Source organism: Musa acuminata, chromosome BXJ2-11, assembly GCF_036884655.1.
Source record: "Musa acuminata AAA Group cultivar baxijiao chromosome BXJ2-11, Cavendish_Baxijiao_AAA, whole genome shotgun sequence".
In the NCBI taxonomy this organism is placed as follows: Eukaryota; Viridiplantae; Streptophyta; class Magnoliopsida; order Zingiberales; family Musaceae; genus Musa; species Musa acuminata.
This window is the reverse complement of record NC_088348.1, coordinates 30,597,737-30,615,252: the sequence shown is the minus strand read 5'-3', so window position 1 is coordinate 30,615,252 and position 17,516 is coordinate 30,597,737. Positions and strand designations below refer to the sequence as shown.

General features: G+C 43.9%; 3 protein-coding genes and 1 long non-coding RNA gene across 5 annotated transcripts; 2 read left to right on the top strand and 2 right to left on the bottom strand.

The window, feature by feature from the left end:
- On the top strand, window positions 1-2,976 carry LOC135626771 (probable protein phosphatase 2C 68). The gene is made up of 4 exons (XM_065132375.1): window positions 1-632; window positions 712-1,053; window positions 1,295-1,400; window positions 2,394-2,976. The coding sequence occupies exons 1-4, from the start codon at window positions 144-146 to the stop codon at window positions 2,732-2,734; spliced, it is 1,278 nt and encodes a 425-aa protein (XP_064988447.1). The 5' UTR covers window positions 1-143; the 3' UTR covers window positions 2,735-2,976.
- Window positions 2,977-4,569: 1,593 nt separating this feature from the next.
- On the bottom strand, window positions 4,570-6,440 carry LOC135627105 (uncharacterized). The gene is made up of 3 exons (XM_065133063.1): window positions 6,087-6,440; window positions 5,468-5,592; window positions 4,570-5,332 (listed from the first exon to the last, which is right to left on the bottom strand). The coding sequence occupies exons 1-3, from the start codon at window positions 6,303-6,305 to the stop codon at window positions 4,696-4,698; spliced, it is 981 nt and encodes a 326-aa protein (XP_064989135.1). The 5' UTR covers window positions 6,306-6,440; the 3' UTR covers window positions 4,570-4,695.
- A 1,293-nt stretch (window positions 6,441-7,733) lies between these two features.
- Window positions 7,734-11,124, top strand: LOC135626769 (uncharacterized). Its single transcript, XR_010492428.1, has 4 exons — window positions 7,734-9,043; window positions 9,795-9,938; window positions 10,405-10,608; window positions 10,726-11,124. It is a non-coding gene; the product is annotated as an uncharacterized LOC135626769 (long non-coding RNA).
- A 426-nt stretch (window positions 11,125-11,550) lies between these two features.
- Window positions 11,551-14,458, bottom strand: LOC135626768 (uncharacterized). 2 transcript variants are annotated; one of them, XM_065132373.1, is made up of 8 exons: window positions 14,214-14,457; window positions 13,747-13,913; window positions 13,190-13,401; window positions 12,609-12,759; window positions 12,277-12,410; window positions 12,101-12,163; window positions 11,931-11,999; window positions 11,551-11,847 (listed from the first exon to the last, which is right to left on the bottom strand). In XM_065132373.1, exons 3-8 carry the CDS (start codon window positions 13,385-13,387, stop codon window positions 11,737-11,739), a joined length of 726 nt encoding a protein of 241 aa, XP_064988445.1. In that variant the 5' UTR covers window positions 13,388-13,401; window positions 13,747-13,913; window positions 14,214-14,457; the 3' UTR covers window positions 11,551-11,736. The 2 variants fall into 2 exon arrangements, with proteins under 2 accessions (XP_064988445.1, XP_064988446.1); XM_065132374.1 differs by lacking the exon at window positions 13,747-13,913 and having other exon boundaries at window positions 14,214-14,458.
- Window positions 14,459-17,516: the final 3,058 nt, after the last annotated feature.

Here is a 17,516-nt window from a genome sequence, read left to right as displayed (position 1 = left end):
TTAAGGATGACCTCCTTTCTTCTGGCCTAAGTGCGTCCCCTCCCAGTCCTACAAACAGAGACAACCCACCTACGGGAGATGATCGACGGCTGGGCTCAGATCTCGACGCCGCCCTCCATCCCTCACGCCGATCCCAGCGGTTAATGGCCGTCGCCTGCCTGGAGATGGCTGGCGAAGGTGACACACCCGAGAAATGCCGCGGTGCGCGGCGCCGACGGATCGAGATGTGCCAATTCGTGTCTGCCGCCGAAGGCGCCTCCCCCCCTAGTTCGAGGAGGACGGGGAAGCGGCAGGAGGCCTTCCGGGAGTCGGAGCCCCTCGAAGGACAGACCGCCGGTAACGAAGCCCCTCTTCCTACCCCGCCGGCGAACTCGTCTTTGGTCACGACCTCGTCATCGTCCCCTTCCACAGTCTCGGCATCCGGCGGAGAACCTGGCCTTCCAGAGATCGCGTCGAGTTCTCGGTCGGCGCCTGCGGTTGTGGAACCCTCGGTGGCGTACGGGATTATATCACTGACCGGACGGTCGAGGGAGATGGAGGACGCCGTCTCGGTCTGGCCGGGTTTTTTCCGGCCCCAAGGCAGCGGACCGCTCCATTTCTTCGCCGTCTTCGACGGCCACGGCGGCTACCACGTAAATCTCGCAGCTCCAAATAGGTTCTTCGTCTTCTAATCGTCATTTACGGGTGATCTTGACCGTTCTCGCGGCGCAGGTCGCAGCACTGTGTAAGGACTGGATGCATGTGCTGCTGGCGGAAGAGCTCGGCCGGGAGATGGCCGCAGCAACGGAGGAGGAGGACATGGCTCGGACGAGGGCTGCGGTGGGACGGAGCTTCGCACGGATGGACGAGCTGGCGCTAGCGGCCTGCGCGTGCGGTAAGATAGGGTTGCCGCCCTGCGGCTGCGAGCGGTCGGGGATCGAGTCGGAGATCGTCGGTTCGACGGCGGTGGTGGCGCTTGTCGGTGTGGACCGGGTCGTTGTGGCCAACTGCGGGGACTCGCGGGCGGTGCTCAGCCGCGGCGGCCAAGCGGTGCCGCTTTCCTCCGACCACAAGGTCAGTTTAGTGGCACCCCCTGTAATTGTTTACGGTTACGAAGGGGCATTTCCTTCCGTGCAATTCTCGGTGGCACGTGATCAGGGTGGTGGTATTGGGAAGCGGTGCTCTAACCGATCCCTTCTCGGTGCGACGCGTGTGGTCTTGATGTATGCGTGTCGAATCGAGAATTTGATACTGCAACGCTAACACGATGTATTAGGCGACCTTAAAAGACGGCTAATACTAATTTATTTGGCAGCCGGACCGGCCTGATGAGCTGGCGAGAATAGAAGCGGCGGGCGGGCGGGTGATATATTTGAATGGCGCTCGCGTCCATGGCATGCTCGCCATGTCACGGGCGTTAGGTTTGATTTCTCCTGCGATCTCATCTTCTTACCTTGAACCAATAGACTAAGTACGTCTGCACTAAATCTTGGTTGATTGCTTTCGTATGACATGATCCATCTGCTGATAACTTGTTATAACTCTTCCAAACGTTGATGAATCAAACAACTTTAGCGAGTATAACTTGATGCGACAAAAGGAAGAACTACTGGATTGCAGATTGCTGTTGCAATTTGGATTTCTTTGTCATCTTCATATATGCTTGTCGTAGCTGGTGTTAAAGTTTTCAGCAACGCATGCCATGAGGGAGAGTTTGCTAATTAATGCATGATTGGAAGAATTAATCAAAGTTTCGTTTTTGAGAATTCCCTAGAAATTGGAAATGCTATTTATGTGAACTTCTCTCCTGACATCTTTCAGGTGTCAGCTATGGTGAGGTTACTTTTTAAATTGTAGATCATATCCCTTTTATTGGGCTAAGTTTTTAGATGAATTAATGGTATTCGAAAATTTAAAATAATATCCAAGCAGAAGGTCTTATGTTTAATTTTTATTCAGGCTATTAAAAATTAAAGTTGCTATTAATTCATATTAACTTTCTCTCAGGTTGCTTGTGCTGGTTGAGCCTTCTGTGACCCCCATATGTGTTTAGATTATTTACTCTCAATAATCTGTATTCCTTTTGCTTTTCATGCAGTTTTCACGGTTTATAATGCATTTCACTTGACATGTTACTGTTAAGAACGAGCAATCAACAATGCCAACTATTGACTGAATCATGTTACTTGTTGCATCTTTAGGCCTTCTATTTCCAGAGAAAGAAATGATTGGCTTCACTAAAGCTTCTAATCAATTATAACAAGAGTTTCTTTCTTTTATCTCTCCTTTTGGGTTATATAGTGTAAATTATAGGTGTTGAGGTTCTATTTGTGATCAGTACTATTGATCACCAGGCACATTTCTGTAGGAGTAGTATCCATTTTAGCAATAGCTGTTTGACTGCACCATCGCAGGTGACAAGTACTTGAAACCCTTCGTGATATCCGAACCGGAGATATGCGTGGTGGAGAGAACAGCCGAGGACGAGTGCCTAATCATGGCCAGCGACGGGCTGTGGGACGTGCTGCCCAACGACGTAGCATGTGACGTGGCTCGACGGTGCTTGGAAGAAGCAGACCGATCAAGTGGCGCCGAAGATGTCGATGGCGGGGCCGCGACTGCTGGTGGACGAGAGCAAGAACAAGCATCCGACGCGCGGTGCTCTCTGGCGGCGGTGCTGTTAGCCAGGCTTGCACTGGCGAGGAGAAGCGCGGACAACATAAGCGTGATTGTGATCGATTTGAGGAGGAAGTGAAAGATAGTCCGATTACAGACATTGTTGTTTGTTTGTACGAACAGTGTTGTGACGACTGAAAGGAAGGGATGTGTTGAAGGGATCCCTCGACAAGCTAAGCTATGTGTTGTAGGGATATATGATGTTGTACAGGCAATGTGGGTACGAAGGCAAATGGCATCAAGCAATGCTTTGTTTCTGCCAATTTGATAGTGTGTTGTATTTTGCTTTTATATAACCACATCTTGCAAATCTATTCTATCTGATTTGTGTGTGTGGTATTGGGGTGTCATACAAAATCAAATTCGCTTTCAAAATTTATTTAAAATGATAAATAATTTTATTTTTACATTCTAACGTAGGATTTTGTGTTTATTTATTAGTATGATTTTGTACAGAAAATAAATATAAAACTTATTAATTATAATAATATTTGTATTATGCATTTGTCTTGAAATTTATTATTATTATTATTATTGTAAAACCGATCTTGAATTGTGCCACACATTGGTTTAATCGGTTCGATATGGGACAAACAATTCAAGAAGGGCAGGAGAGAGAGAGAGAGATTGGTCCCAACTCTGATCAGAGGAAGGAACAAGACCTTTAGCTCCGAAGCTGTTGGGATTGGCGAGAGGTCAACCCCACCCCCACTTCCTTCTCTTCCAGTAGCTGCTTGGTATCCGCATTGGTGTTCGCCGCCGCTGGAGACGTGGGAGACGGAGGGGTCGGCTCCCACCGCGGCTGCCGGGGTGGTGGGCTGCCAGGTCCACTGCTCGCCGTGGGATGTGATGGCTGGTCTCCACCTTCCTCAGGTTCGAACAATGCCTCCGCTTTTCTCTGTATCAACCTAATAAACATCTACTCGTCGTCTCTGCGGGATTCCTTAATTCCGCTGCTCCTTTCTTCACGTCCGTTTCTGTACTTCATTCGTTCCTCTTGTCATCTGAAGATTAGAAAGAATCCACGATCAATCAGAAGATGTTGAATCGTGTAGATTCCAGATTTCGCCTTCCGGCCATTTGACGGATTTATGATATGATTTTTATTGTTAATTAGTGGGATGTGATGGAGCATCGTTATGGTTTCTAGGGCTGTGGCGAGGGCCGAGGAGCATGGATCATGGAGGGAGGAAACCCTAGATCCATCGGGGTCTCCATCCGACCTTGTCATTTGTTTTAAGGGTCATATCCGTCCTTCCGTGTTCCATTCTTTTTTACCTCCTCTCCTCGCACCTTAACACTCTCTTTTTCGGGACTCGAATCGTCATTACTGGGAACTGGCTACTGGCTGGGGCTTCTGTACGTTCCTGCCGCTGCAGAAAGCGGAGGATGGAGATGCGGCACCCCAGCAGAGGCCATCAAAGTCGAGGAAGACGACGAGCGTGAGGGAGGGCATCACGGGAAGTGGCATCTCGGTCAAAGACGAGCCCTTGTCGCCGGAACAACCTCGTGGAAGCTCAAAACACGACTCTGCCGCAGAAGTTTCTACAGCAGCGTATCCGATTTTATAAGCGAGGGGAAGGAGAAGGCAAAGCAGACAAAAAAAGATGACGAGGAAGGCGAAGGAAGAGGTCCAACCGATGCAAGAAGAGCGACCGTAAGGGTTGGCTCTGTAAAGAGGTTGGCACACCACCCGCACTCGCCATGCCACCACCACCTCCTCCAGCTCCTCTCCTCAGCTGTAATGGCGCCGTTGCGGCTAGTGAAGAAGAAGATGCGAGAGAGAATCCAATTTCTACCAGCAGCCACGATGATGCTGACGACGAGGAGGGTCAAGAATGCCTTCACGACAGAAGATGGGTGTGACGCAGTCATCAAGAAGCACATCAGGTATCCGTCGAAAAGTGATGACGGGCCGAACCAGACCCAAGCCCGGCCCATGCAACACGACCAAACAAAATGGCAATTCTTAGACGTGCAAACCATGCAATATCCGTGTTTAGCAAACACATTACGACAACAGCAACCAAAAGATACATATCAAAGTAAGGACTTGAGAGACCGAGCCTTCATCCTCTTCCTCCCTCTCTTCCTGTGGCTCCTCTTGCTCCCCTCCCTATCCCTCCCGCTGTTGTCACCCTTGTCTTCGTCACTGTTCTCCTCGTTCTCGCCAGCCATTGCGGGGGCGTCCGCATCGCACCCGTTGCCGGATTTCAAAATCTCCTTCCCGTCTTCTTGTTCTTCTTCTTCTTCATCATCATCATCATCGGTAGCCTGACGACTTCTCGTCTTTGCTCGCCAAGGGCCGAAGCCTGAATAGTAATAGTACATGTTGGAATCGGCTCCAGCCGTGTTGGTCTTCTTCTGTCTACGGCTCACGCCGCCTTGGCATTCGCTGGGTGGTGATTCCGCAGCCTTGCCATGACCGGGGCTGCAGGTGTAGGAGCGGAGCTGGGTGAGATGGTAATTGCATAGCGAGTGCGGGCGGTGCGCCGGCCGCTTACAGTGCCAACCTTTGCCGTCGCTCTTCTTGCAGCTCAGAGAGGCCTCCGTAGCCGCAACTCCGCCTTTTGTTTGGAGGACATTGCCTTTCTTCTTCTTCTTCGTCATCTTTGCCCCGTCCTTCTTCCGTGCTTTCTCTTCTACCTTATCCCCCGACCACTTCATGCTTGCTTCCCTGCCAGAAGAAGCATCGGCTTCCGGCATGAGAATCTACAGCTGCACTGCGCCGCTTTTCCAAATGGTTTGGGGAGCCGAGCACAGGAGAAAGGCGAGGGGGAGGAAGAGTACAAGGGCTAGGTTTGATGCTTACCTCTTGAGAACGCAGGATACTGCAGCGGCATCATATTTGATTCGATTTCCAGGATTGCCCCTCGGCTCGCCCACTTCAGCTTTCACGCCATTTCCCAGAATGCCCCCGTCGTCCTCCTCTTCTTCCTGCCATCGGTGTCAGGTCGAATCCCCGTCGAACCGGGAACAAAAATCCGCAGACAAAGAAAGAAAGAAAGTCGAAAACTTGATCGGAGCGACTGCGTAGGACTTGGGAGTGCTCTATTGTGATCGATCGAGCAACTAGGGTTTCCATGTCTCTGAATTAATGTCCTCTTCTTTCTCGAATCGAAAGCGGAGCTTCCGCAAATAAATACCAGCAGAAGATGCAGAAAGGCAACTGGCATTGCCTCCCGACATCGACTACTGTTCCACTACTCGCAACCGGATTTATTTCGAGCATTAGTGGAGACGGGGAGCAAGAAGGAACAAAAAACCCTAACTGTTGGAGGAAGCATCACCTTCTCGAGAAAATGCGAGGAGTAGGACAATAGGCCGCAAATAATTGAAATTTAGGGTTTCCAAGCTGATTCAGAAGCCGAAAGGAAGGGGTTTTGAATCCAAAGGAAAGAGACAAAGAAGGTTGGAAGGGTGGATCTTACCGGATCACACGCAGCTATGAGCTCGAGGCACATCGGATCATCCCATGGGGACCGGTTCAACTCGCAGAGGAGGCCCGCGGCGGCGGAGGAAGAAGACGCCTCGGAGTCCCACGACAACGTCCGGGGCGGCGGCGAGGAGTTGAGCCCGGCAGTGAGTCGAGAAGGAGAGCCGGCGCGCCGCGTGCCCAACAGCTGGGAGGCGCATTTCCGAATCCGCATGGCCGATCGACAGCCGCCGAGCTGATTGCAGAAGGAGGGAGCACGGATTTGGGCGGCGCGGCAGGAAGCAGTCGGGTGTGGTTATGGCTTCCTTCCCTCTCTCTCTCTCTCTCTCTCTCTCTCTCTCTCGCTCGCTCGCTCGCTCTCTCGATCCCTGGAATACTTCTCTTTTACTATTAATCTATTAGGCTTTTCCATCTCAAACGATGATTTGTTAGACCAACACCTGCCCTATATTTACCCAAGCCAACACCTGTCTGTTGATTGAACTACGGCACCGGGACCCATTCGTAGGTCATCCTTTTTTAGGGTGCTGGCTAAGTGGGGTAAAGTGCAGACAGATGCAGAGATTTTCTAATGCATGATGGAAGGGAAGTTTTCTTTACCGGAATGCCCACAGGACTTGTCTCAAACTACGAGATTGCCCTCCCTCCCTCCTCGCGATGCCAGATAGGATCGTAGGATGCCGTACAATATGCGAGTTCATTAGTAGCGGTGGCTCGAGGACGCCAGTTTATGGGTTTGTGCTGAGCTCGTCGGCCCATCGTATGGTATGACGGTAATTGTTGGCCGGAAAGCAGCCCATCAGTCGTGTGTGTGTCCTCAGTTGGATTGGGTGGCACCTGCAACCGAACAGGTGAGACAAAGTGAGAGCTCATGGCCACATAAGATAGAATGATAAATGTTTGGATTTGGTGATAAAAATCCTAAAAAGTTCAGACATTAAGAAAGAATTTAATATATATCACCTTTAACCTACCTAATACTTATTATTATTATCGTATTTTCCTAAACAATCCGAAATGGATGATACGTACCGGTCCGAGAGTTGATCAAGACGATGACTAACCAGTCAAATAACAATTATAGGTAAGAAAAATCATTTAACATAATTTATTTGTTTAGGCAGAGGTGATCCAAACATATGTAAATAAGTAATTTGCAAATGCAGATTTTTTGAGGAAATTTTTGTTTATCACATTTATTGCTTTCATGTACATATGTGTGTATATATATATATATATATATATATATATATATATATATATATATATATATATATATATATATATATATTCTCTATACAAACATTAGAACATAAATAAACTATGCTGTATGCAACTAATTACCAACCACCAAATGGGCAAATATAATCTTAATTTATGCTTTAGGATACTTTGTGGTTAAATTGAAAAAAAAAAAGATTTTTTTTTTGCAAAAATAAGCTATCAAAATTATTTTTCGATATAATTTACACTTTGATATTCGTTTGTTTTTCTTATGAAATGGTTTTTTTTTCGAATAAGAATTAAATATTTGCACATTATTATTATTTTTTATACCGTAATCTGAAAAAGAAAATGAGGTTTTGTCGCAAAGCATCGTATTTTTAAGGTTTTCTAATATTCAAAATACCGATCATTTCTTACCACATGAAAAAAGGGGTAATGTTGATTCTTGCTTTTATAAGAGAAGAGTTGCTGTCACTGCTGAGAATTAAGCGTCGTGTGGGGTTTTCGCATGAGCTGCTCGTCGGCGACTGCGACATGCGCGTGGGTTCTGGTTTCCTTGCATCCGCACGGCATTTGTTCGATGGTATGTCCAAGAGAATCATTGTTCCTTTTAGAATATACTGGTGTGGCGATTTCACGTCTCCGACGCTGTGTCGTTCTCCAATCAGTTTGCTAGCTTCTGGCAAACTAGGTTTTGGTGATTCATTATGAATGGATTCGGTTTTTCAGTGCTTATCTAACAGAGAAATACTAGTCTCGTCAAAGCTTGACTGCATAACGTCACTACGCTTTCTTGGATTATGTCCTGTCTTGTTCGGGGAGCAATTGGTTGTCTGACTGTTAAGTCTGGCTGCCCTTATCGATGTATCCAAAATGTCGTTTCCTCAAAGGATACTTTGATGGGATCATTTTGAAAGACTTGGTGTTGTTGGGATTTAGAAGGCAGCCTCATTGCCTGGTTGTGAAATTGGCTCTTGATACTGATGTAGTTGGAATGCATTGTGATAGATGATGCTCGCCAGGTTTTCGATGGAATGGTTGCTAGAGACGTTGTCTGTTACAATGTTATAATGTAGGTTATGAGACTTGATGAATCAACACTTGCTAGTTATCTCAGCTCCTGTGCCGCTGTGGCAGCAATCAGTGAGGGTATAGATGTGCATGGTTATGGTGTAAAAATGCAGGTTTGAAGCTTCTGTGTGGATTGAAAATTTCTTTATTATTGCTTATGAGGATCCACAATGCACCCATGCATATCTTTGATATATACACCTGTTTTGGTGGACTAGTTTTCGCTGATATTCTTACACCTATATTGGATTAGCTATTCATACAACAAACATGTTAGCCCTACAGAATTGTATTATCCATGCTTCCTCGCTGCATGCAGTCATGCTGGGCTTGTAGATGACCACACAATTTCAGTTCTATGATGATAATGGATTATCAAATGTATCCAAGATCAGAATAGTCTGCTTTGTCTAGCTGATCTACTTGGTAGAGCTAATATGCCGTGTCAGCCTGATGAAAATATTCTTGGAGGCATCATATCTGTATGGAGGCAAAACAAATCAGTGAATTATATGCTCTTGTCAAAAATCTATGTAGCTGAAGCTTGTTGGGAGGATTTGCAAAGGGTGAGGATGAGGTATATCTGTGGCATCGAGATGCCAGGCTCTAGTTGGATTGAGATTGGCAGCACAGTTCACATATTTGTCTCAGTTTGTAAGTCACATTTACAAACCCTATAACTGTATACATGTTGGGAATTATTTGCGTAATGGAGATGGAAAGTTACATTTTAATGCATTCATGAATGAGGAGCTACAGGACTGATTTAGAGCTAATTTTTTTCCAGTTATCTCTGCTTTAATGTTGAGCATGATATCATTGAACAAAGCTTTCTGGGTTCATCCCACTACAGTTGCTGCATTTTTTTCTTCAGAAGTTAGCTAAGCTTTCTTGAAGCTTCTTTTGGTAGCCATGTGTGCAGTAGCCAGTTTTCATGTTCATGAAGTAGGTAGTAACTGGCTTATGTTACGCTAGCTTTTGCCACTCGAAGTTGCATTGCAACACATGAAGAGATTTCTGATCTGTAAATCTTGCAAAGTTCTATGTTTGTTAGATCATTCATTTTAAAATGAATGCTCAGGGTTAATTTTTGTCATGACATCGGTCGCATACTATAGCCACTTGCCTTTTGTTGTAGCATAGATGTTGCTATTCTACGCAAACTCAACAACAAAAATCCTGTTGAGCAATCTAAGTAATTATTTATATTAGACTTGTTCTGGCTCTTTTTTCCATTATCTTGTTAAAAATGGTAGTGCTTCTCTATCGTCCTTTGGAGGATATTTTCTTTGTTTCTTTCAGATCTCAGGTTGTGTTTTTCATCAAACTTATCATCAATCAGGCCAGAGAACCTTTTGGAAAAATAATATACTTCTCCTGAATTTGTGGCATGCATATGATCCAGGTCGGGCTCAGCATCTCGTCGGCGGGAACCAGGATTATTATGATTCTTTCTTGAATATTTTCAAAGAGGCATGGATGTTATAGGCCACTTTGGCAATAGCAGAGTTGATTGCCTTCTCCCATCTCCTAAAGCTGCAAAAACAAGGTCAGTTCGAAAATCTCAGATGAACTCATACTTTACTGCCAAAGTAAATATCCACGACAATTACTATTCACCATGTATAACTCCATAAGGGTTAGTATCCCTGTGATCATGCAATCGACTAATCATTTTGCATATTGGTTGTTTATTTGTTCCTGTGCTTGTTGTTTCATGAATGATTGTCACGAAATACTCACCTTTGTACGGTATTGTGACACCAACATGTTATGTTCTAGAATTTGCAAAATCTACTTGTCACGAAGGAAGCTTCACTCTATTGCACAAGGTAATTTTATTCCCTTGATGGCCTTATTGTGCAATAATATATCTCAAAGCTTCCTGATCTCTTGTCATTGTTACACCACTTACCACTTAGCTTCTTTCTTTCTTGATGGACATTAGGCCATTCATGTTAGATCGTTGCGCCTTAAATGTGAATGACTTTTTTGCATTTTGATGCTCCTTCAAGGCACTCACATGAGACTTCAAATAATCTTCCTCGGGATAGAGATTAGAATGGTTACTTTGAAACTTGGTGAGACTTCATCTGAGGGATACGGAGCATATCAGAATTGTCGATACATCTCATGGTGAAAAGATGAAGCATCGAGTGGCGCACTCAAATTTTGGTGGTGAATTCTGCCTTCTGGTAGACTCGGCCATGCGTTCCAAGGTCGGTCAGTTTTCATGAGATCTTTTTACTGCCCATCGGTGTAAAAATCTTGGTGCTGGGAAACTGCAATTTTTGGTAAGAGTCTTAATGGTGCACATCTTTGCTTCGTGGCTGCAGTGTCGCTCGATACAAGGAGGGAAGACCACGCGAGGGGGAGTAATTTTTCACCTCACTTGAGAATGCAGGGACAGCGATAACTGCAGGTATCGAAGCTTTTAATAGTTATCCTATTTGTCGTACAGTAGCAAACGCAAACATTTAATGTCTTTGGTGAAAGAGTAACGACTCATAGTGGTAGTCAATGGAAGTTATATTTTAACACGAGAATTCGAACCTCAAATCAAGGAATCCAATTTCAATTATCGGTTTCATGACCGGACAGGTACGAATTCATCCATTGTATGATTAAAAGAATATATGGTACCATCCAAGGATGGCCCGAATCTCGATTTAGGTACAAACCGATGCTTACGATTTTTATTTCTTTGCCTATGTTTCCAACGAGAAGGACAACTTTGCAACAGGCTCACAAGTAAAAAGCTTGTCCCTGCAATTTACCGTTGTACCTCCTGCTTACATAGACCATGGAACCACTCACTACATCACATCAGATCAAGTCCTCAACTGAGCAATTCAATGGCGCGACGAAACAAAAGCAGAATCCAGTTTGATCTCACTTTTTATCTGCTTCTGCTGATGCTGGTGGTGGCGCAGGCAGGCAGGGCGGGCCTTATCCAATGGTGAGTGGTGTGGTCGTGGGAGAAGACAAGTGGAGCGTGAGGCCCGGAGAATATTGTATTCTCCCGGCCTGCCTTGCACACTGCCCAACAGCCAACAACAAGACGGGTACGTAACTCTTTCTCTCTCTCTGCACGCAGCTTGTCCCACCACCGTCACCTTCCCCAAGAAAAAGATGCAACTAACCCACATGACTCACAGAGATGAAGATTGGCACCAGTAGACTAATACATAGGTCCCTAAGTACAAGACTACAAAATCATCACACACCACGGTTAGCATCATTACACTACAATTAGTAGGTGAGCAGACACATCACTTGAGCTGGTTGGGCGTTCGCACCATGATCTCTGACTCCACCACCAGTTCTACATATCGTGAATACTCACATCAATCCTGCTTCAACCCACCACCTTGTTGTTCCTTCTTTTTCCTATGGCGGGTTTTCAACCTCTTCGCGGCGTGGATGAAGCCGACGATGACCTGCATCTCATCCACTTGCTTTTTTTTTTTTGGGCGCAAGTGGATGACTGGCGTTTTAGTTTCTTCATGCATGCATGGAGAATAATGAGTGGAACAAGTACCTGCGAGAGGAAGTGATTCTGCACAACGTGGAGCAGCTGCTCCTTTGTAGGTTTGGGGTTGATGCCCACCTGTTTAGCAGTAGAGAATTTGATGTTAGAAAGCTGCGCAGGTAGCAAACCGAAGATCTAATGAACACACAAGTTCTTTCGGGCAAAAAAAAGAAACATACAAGATTGAAGCGCCTCCAATATCTCAGTAAGGTTGGTGTTCCAAGCTTTGCCAAGTTTACCCTCTGTTCATAGTCTACAAAGTGTAAGCACAAGTTCTCAAACACACTAAAAATGCTTAATTTTTCTCGACCACTCCTGAATTCAAACTATGCAAATGCAATATGTATTTTCTCACCGTTTGAGAGTTGTGACCATTAGAATGAGTAGTGTCTCGATAGTTGCTGCTTCGGCCATTTGACTTTGCTGAACATGTCCATGGCCTGGTGTGCCTAACCCTTGGCTTTGTCGGCTTATGAAACTCTAAGCAAGCTGTCAAACAAGGTAATTTTGAAATAATAATAATAATAAGTAACTATTGGTTTTAGTTCACTTCCAAACAATAAAAATATTACCCTACCTTGTACACCACTCACAAAACAAAAGGATACCCCACCTAGAAGTTGTACTCTTTACTTGTGGCGAGTTAAAGAAAGAGTAGTTGACAATTAGTAAACGGTGAAAACTTACAGTAATCGATGTCTTTGTCTCCCACATCTGAACTACTGCAGAACGAGTTGTCATAGTCAATCTCATCGTCCTCGTCTTCATTTCCTGTAGGAGCTTCTAAGACGCTCAATGCGTTTCTTTGAAGTTTCACCTCCACCCCATTCTTTAGGACCTGATCACATGTATGCAAATTGTCTTAGCATATAAATTTTTTTTCCCAAGGCATTCAAATACAGATAATGACAAGCATATCCGGTCAAAACTTTTAGAAATGACAGATCCGTGAGCTAGCAAAACAATGTGTCTTGCACCTTCATTCATTTATAAACCTATTGACAAAATGCACAGAGGAATGATGATGAAAGTACAGAAACCAGTGAGTGGATGGTGGCTAAATAAGTGAGATTTAAGTGACTTTGGAAATGGTTGGCTTAGTAGAATGATGTCTGTCTTGCAAGAATTCTTCTAAAGACTCGAATTCTAGGAATAGGTAATAATCATTCTCTGGTAACATTCAATGATTTTGAACCCTGTGATGCAAAGAACTAGAGTGTGTGAATTCCAAGGACAATGTTCTTAGGCAAGAGGAAACAATTACTCACCAGCCAGTGCCAGCCACCAAGACCAACAGCTTTCTTGACAACACCTTGAAGCCCAACTAGAACAGACTTTGTTCTGTTGTTACCAGTTACGATGACCTTGGTGTGCCTGGGAAGCACCGAGAGCTCTTCATCACCACTTTCCTCCCGCGACGGAGATAGGGTCCGGGCTGAACACAGCTCGGCCTCCATGATTCGCATCAAGTTCTTGCCACCTGATCCAACCAGTTAAGAAACCATCAAATTTCTTTGGTAGAACAGAGACCCACTCACCCTTGGAACTCCAATAAATACTGCATCGAATCAAACGAGGAGCAGGGAATTCGCCCAATTCCAACTGCCTCCCCTTTTTTGCTGGCCAGTTTCAATTTACGCTAGAAATTAGTATGATCATGACAGCACCAACACAAATCAATGCATCCTGCAAGCTTGTGACTATGGCAACATGCCGGTCGACATCCAAGAAAATTAGTCTCCGAAGCCAAACGTTTCTAATTACCGATCAAGTCATTGTGATCGATGTAACTGTGCATGGTGATCAACAGATTCCACAAACTCACCTGATTCTACAGAATGTTCCTGGATGCTTCCCCCATTTCAGATTAGAGAAGAAAGGAGAAGCGTAAGCTCGCGCTGACTAGTTTATCCGAGAACAGGTGGAGGTAGCATATGTATTAGCATCAGAAATCACTCCATTCTATGCTAACCCACATCATAATATTGATATCTGCAAGATTTCGAATTTAGAAAAAAAGGGAAGGGGGGCAGAGTAGAACAGGCGAGCAAGCTAGATTGATCGCAAGCGAAAATGCATCAAATCAGAATCCAGAATCAGAAACAAGAGAATCCGACCGAGGAAAGAACGTTTCTTCTACCGATTAAAATTCCAATACGATTTAATGACTTAGTTCAGAATCCATAATCTCAATTCTTTGCAGTCGTTAGACAAATGCAATCACAGACCAGAACGAAGCAGCAAGAAACCAAAGGGAACGAAGACAAAGCTCTACGATCCGAGACGCCGTACCACAATGCTGCGAGCAGAGAACCGAGACCGACGCGGCCGTCGAAATGTGAGGGTTTAGCGACGAAGAACACGAAACCAGGGTTCTATTGAATCGACGAACGCAAAATGACTCCTAATCGGCCGGGAAATCGGCGGATCTGCGAGAATTGGAACCGGCGAGGGGATTCTTGGGGGGAGGAAGAGGGGAGGCGAGGGGGAGGAGGAGGAGAGCAAGAGAGAGGAGAGGGGGGAGAGAGAAGGAGAAAAGAAGAGAGAAGAGTAAATGGCTTACAACTGCTAAATTAGCAAGAAAACGTTTCCCACCGGCTCTCAAGGAACCTTCCAGTCCAAAGCCGGTCTCGCGGCCTCGGCTCGGCTTCGGCGCTCGGCTCGTAAACCATATCGGTGTTACGAAGTGTAACGGACCGCAGATGGTACAAACCTCACGTGCTCTCCTGAAACCCACGTGACTCCTACTATCTCCCTCCACATAGCTTACTAATACTGTCTCTATCACATGGAAGAATCACTCCAACTAAACAAGATTGATTGAATGTTGTTGATATGCTAGATTGATTAAATATATACTAGAAAAAATATCCATCCAATATTTTTTCTCCTTTTAATCACATAAATATTAGTTTAATATAAAATTCTATATATATATATCATAGAATATTTTTCTGGATTAAGGAATTGATAAAAAAAAATCATCAATTTTTATATCAAATATTTATTCAAAATAGATGGCCCCACCGCGTACAGTTTGCGGGCTCGGCGTACGGACGCAGAGAGGCCACGTGACTCGCGGGTGGAGCCTCTTCGCCGGCTCTAAAGGCCGAGCCGAGCCGAGCCAAGCCAAGTCGAAGATGGACGCTCCTCGGAGCCCGAGGGGACAGTGACAAGGACACGTGTAGCCATCCAGCTGTCGGGGTCGGGCCCGCCAGGCTACGTGATAGACGACCTGCGCGGCGTAGGCCCCATGCGCGACGCCCCCCTCCCGTGCTGCAACGAGGGGGCCCGCTCCGCGACTCCGCCGTGAGGCGCGCTCGCATGGGACCAACAGCACCGGACTCGCGCTCTCTCTCTCTCTATGGCGGTCTTCAAGTCCGGACTTTGGGGGGCATTTGGAGTCCGGATGGCAGTTGGCGGCCACTAAATTGACCCCGATAGATTTCCCGGTCTTGGATTTCAAACCACAATAAACCCTAAACGAAGTGGAAGGACAAGAGGAGGAGAAGGGGAAGAGGAGAGAGAGAGAGAGAGAGAGAGAGAGAGAGAGAGAGAGGCACATGCGTCGCATTTACTTTACTGCGACCTTTAGGCCTACTTATCCTCCGTACACCCCCACGCTTTTAAAGATGGCCGCTGAGGGGTTTGGATTTGGAGGACGGCAGGAAATCGCATAGAACCAATTCTTTCATTCCATTTGTAACGACTGTACGTTGATGAATGACTATAATATTCAATCTTAAATCGAGAGAGCAAATGTGCCCCTATAGGTATACATAAACATCCAAAAAGAAAAGATTAGTATAAATATTAGTTTAATTTAAACCTTAAAAAAAATAGATATTCTTACAATTTTTATCATCCTAATGGAGTTTTGGTGTCCTCCTTATCCATATGTGGGCCACGTCCGGTCACTATCTTTGTTGGAACAGTACTCTATTTGACATATTTTGGTACCAATATTGAGATCAATAAAAAGATAGAGATGAATGTTAGAATTTTGGGGAACACATGTATAATTAAACATGTTAAGTTATTATTTTAATTAATCAAAATTAAAAATGATATAATTATATAAAATTATTTGGTTAAGGGATATAATTCTCATGAAAATTAATTACGATCAGTAATATTTCTAATTTGATGACGAGATAAGTTAGAAATATTAAACATCATGAGGTATAATTGTAGATATAGTTATAAACATAAATAAGATTATGATCTCCGGTTGCACTATCAATTCAGTTTTCTTTTCACCCATTCAAAAAAAAGGTTTTCAATGATATTCAGCAATTGGAAGATCAATATACTCATTAATTCAGAAAAATACTTCGATAGATTCATCATGTATGTTTTCGTGTTAATGTGTTTCGTAATTATTATAGAATTTCATATATATTATTATGGATTTAATAAATTTTATAAAAATATTTTAAAAATTGATTTTGGATTTATAAAACATGTTTGATCCATATTTATTGTGTTCAATTATCAACGGTAAAAATTTAGCGCCGGTGGATAATACATATTGAGAGTTTTCGATGAGATTCATCGGACTTCTGAATTAAATAGTAGAAAAAAAGGAATGATTATATCATTGATTGTACCCATGCCTACCTTTTATATTGATCGTTCATAACCATAAACGATTAACGATCAGTGAAAACTATTTGGACGTTGACATATTTGATAGTTTGATTTAATTTTATTTTTCGTTGACATGAATGTCATATGTGTCGAGTCATTAAAGATGAATATGCTCGATATAAATAAGTCAACATGATTATTATATCATGCATGGGTCGAATAATTAATATTAGGACCTTTTGCTCCCTACTTTCCAATGATTTCAATGGACCTCATGTTATCTATTTTCTTGTTGATTGGACATCGCTTTGATAAGGTCTCCATATACTGCCAGTTGAGCAATCTAGATTGCTGTTTACCAACAGACAGCACTTTGTTGTTCTCTGTTGCATTGTCTCCATAACAAGTGGCTGAACTTTGATTTGTATGATTGCATTTTACTGCTAATTTAATGAAGTTATACTGGTGAATTAATTTCCAACAACTCTGATTCCCGATTACACCATCGGAGATCGATAGAGTTTGAAATGGAGCCAACAATTTGCATGCTTGCAAAGATTATAAAGCTTATTTTCCTTTTTAATCCTTCACATTATTTGCTCAAATGATAATATAATGATAATGATATGATCGAAACTTCACTATCACGTAGATAATATCGTACAATCGATATCTCAATGTCACATTACCGACACTTAAGACACCACATGATCAACACCTCAATATATACGTGGTTAATACATCAATGTCATGTGATCAACACTTTGGTATCATGTGATTAACGTCTCATCATCATATGATTGACATCTTAATAAATAGCTAAGTAAGCTAGATGTTATCATATCCTATGTTCAATGCATTATGATCATAGTCAATTTTGGAAGAGATACATCATCTTCTTTATAATCAATGTTGCAGAAGTAATAGTACTCAAAATCGATTATAAAAGAACTCATTATATTTCTAAACATAGATCTTTTCATTTTGTAAAATATAAGTCGAATC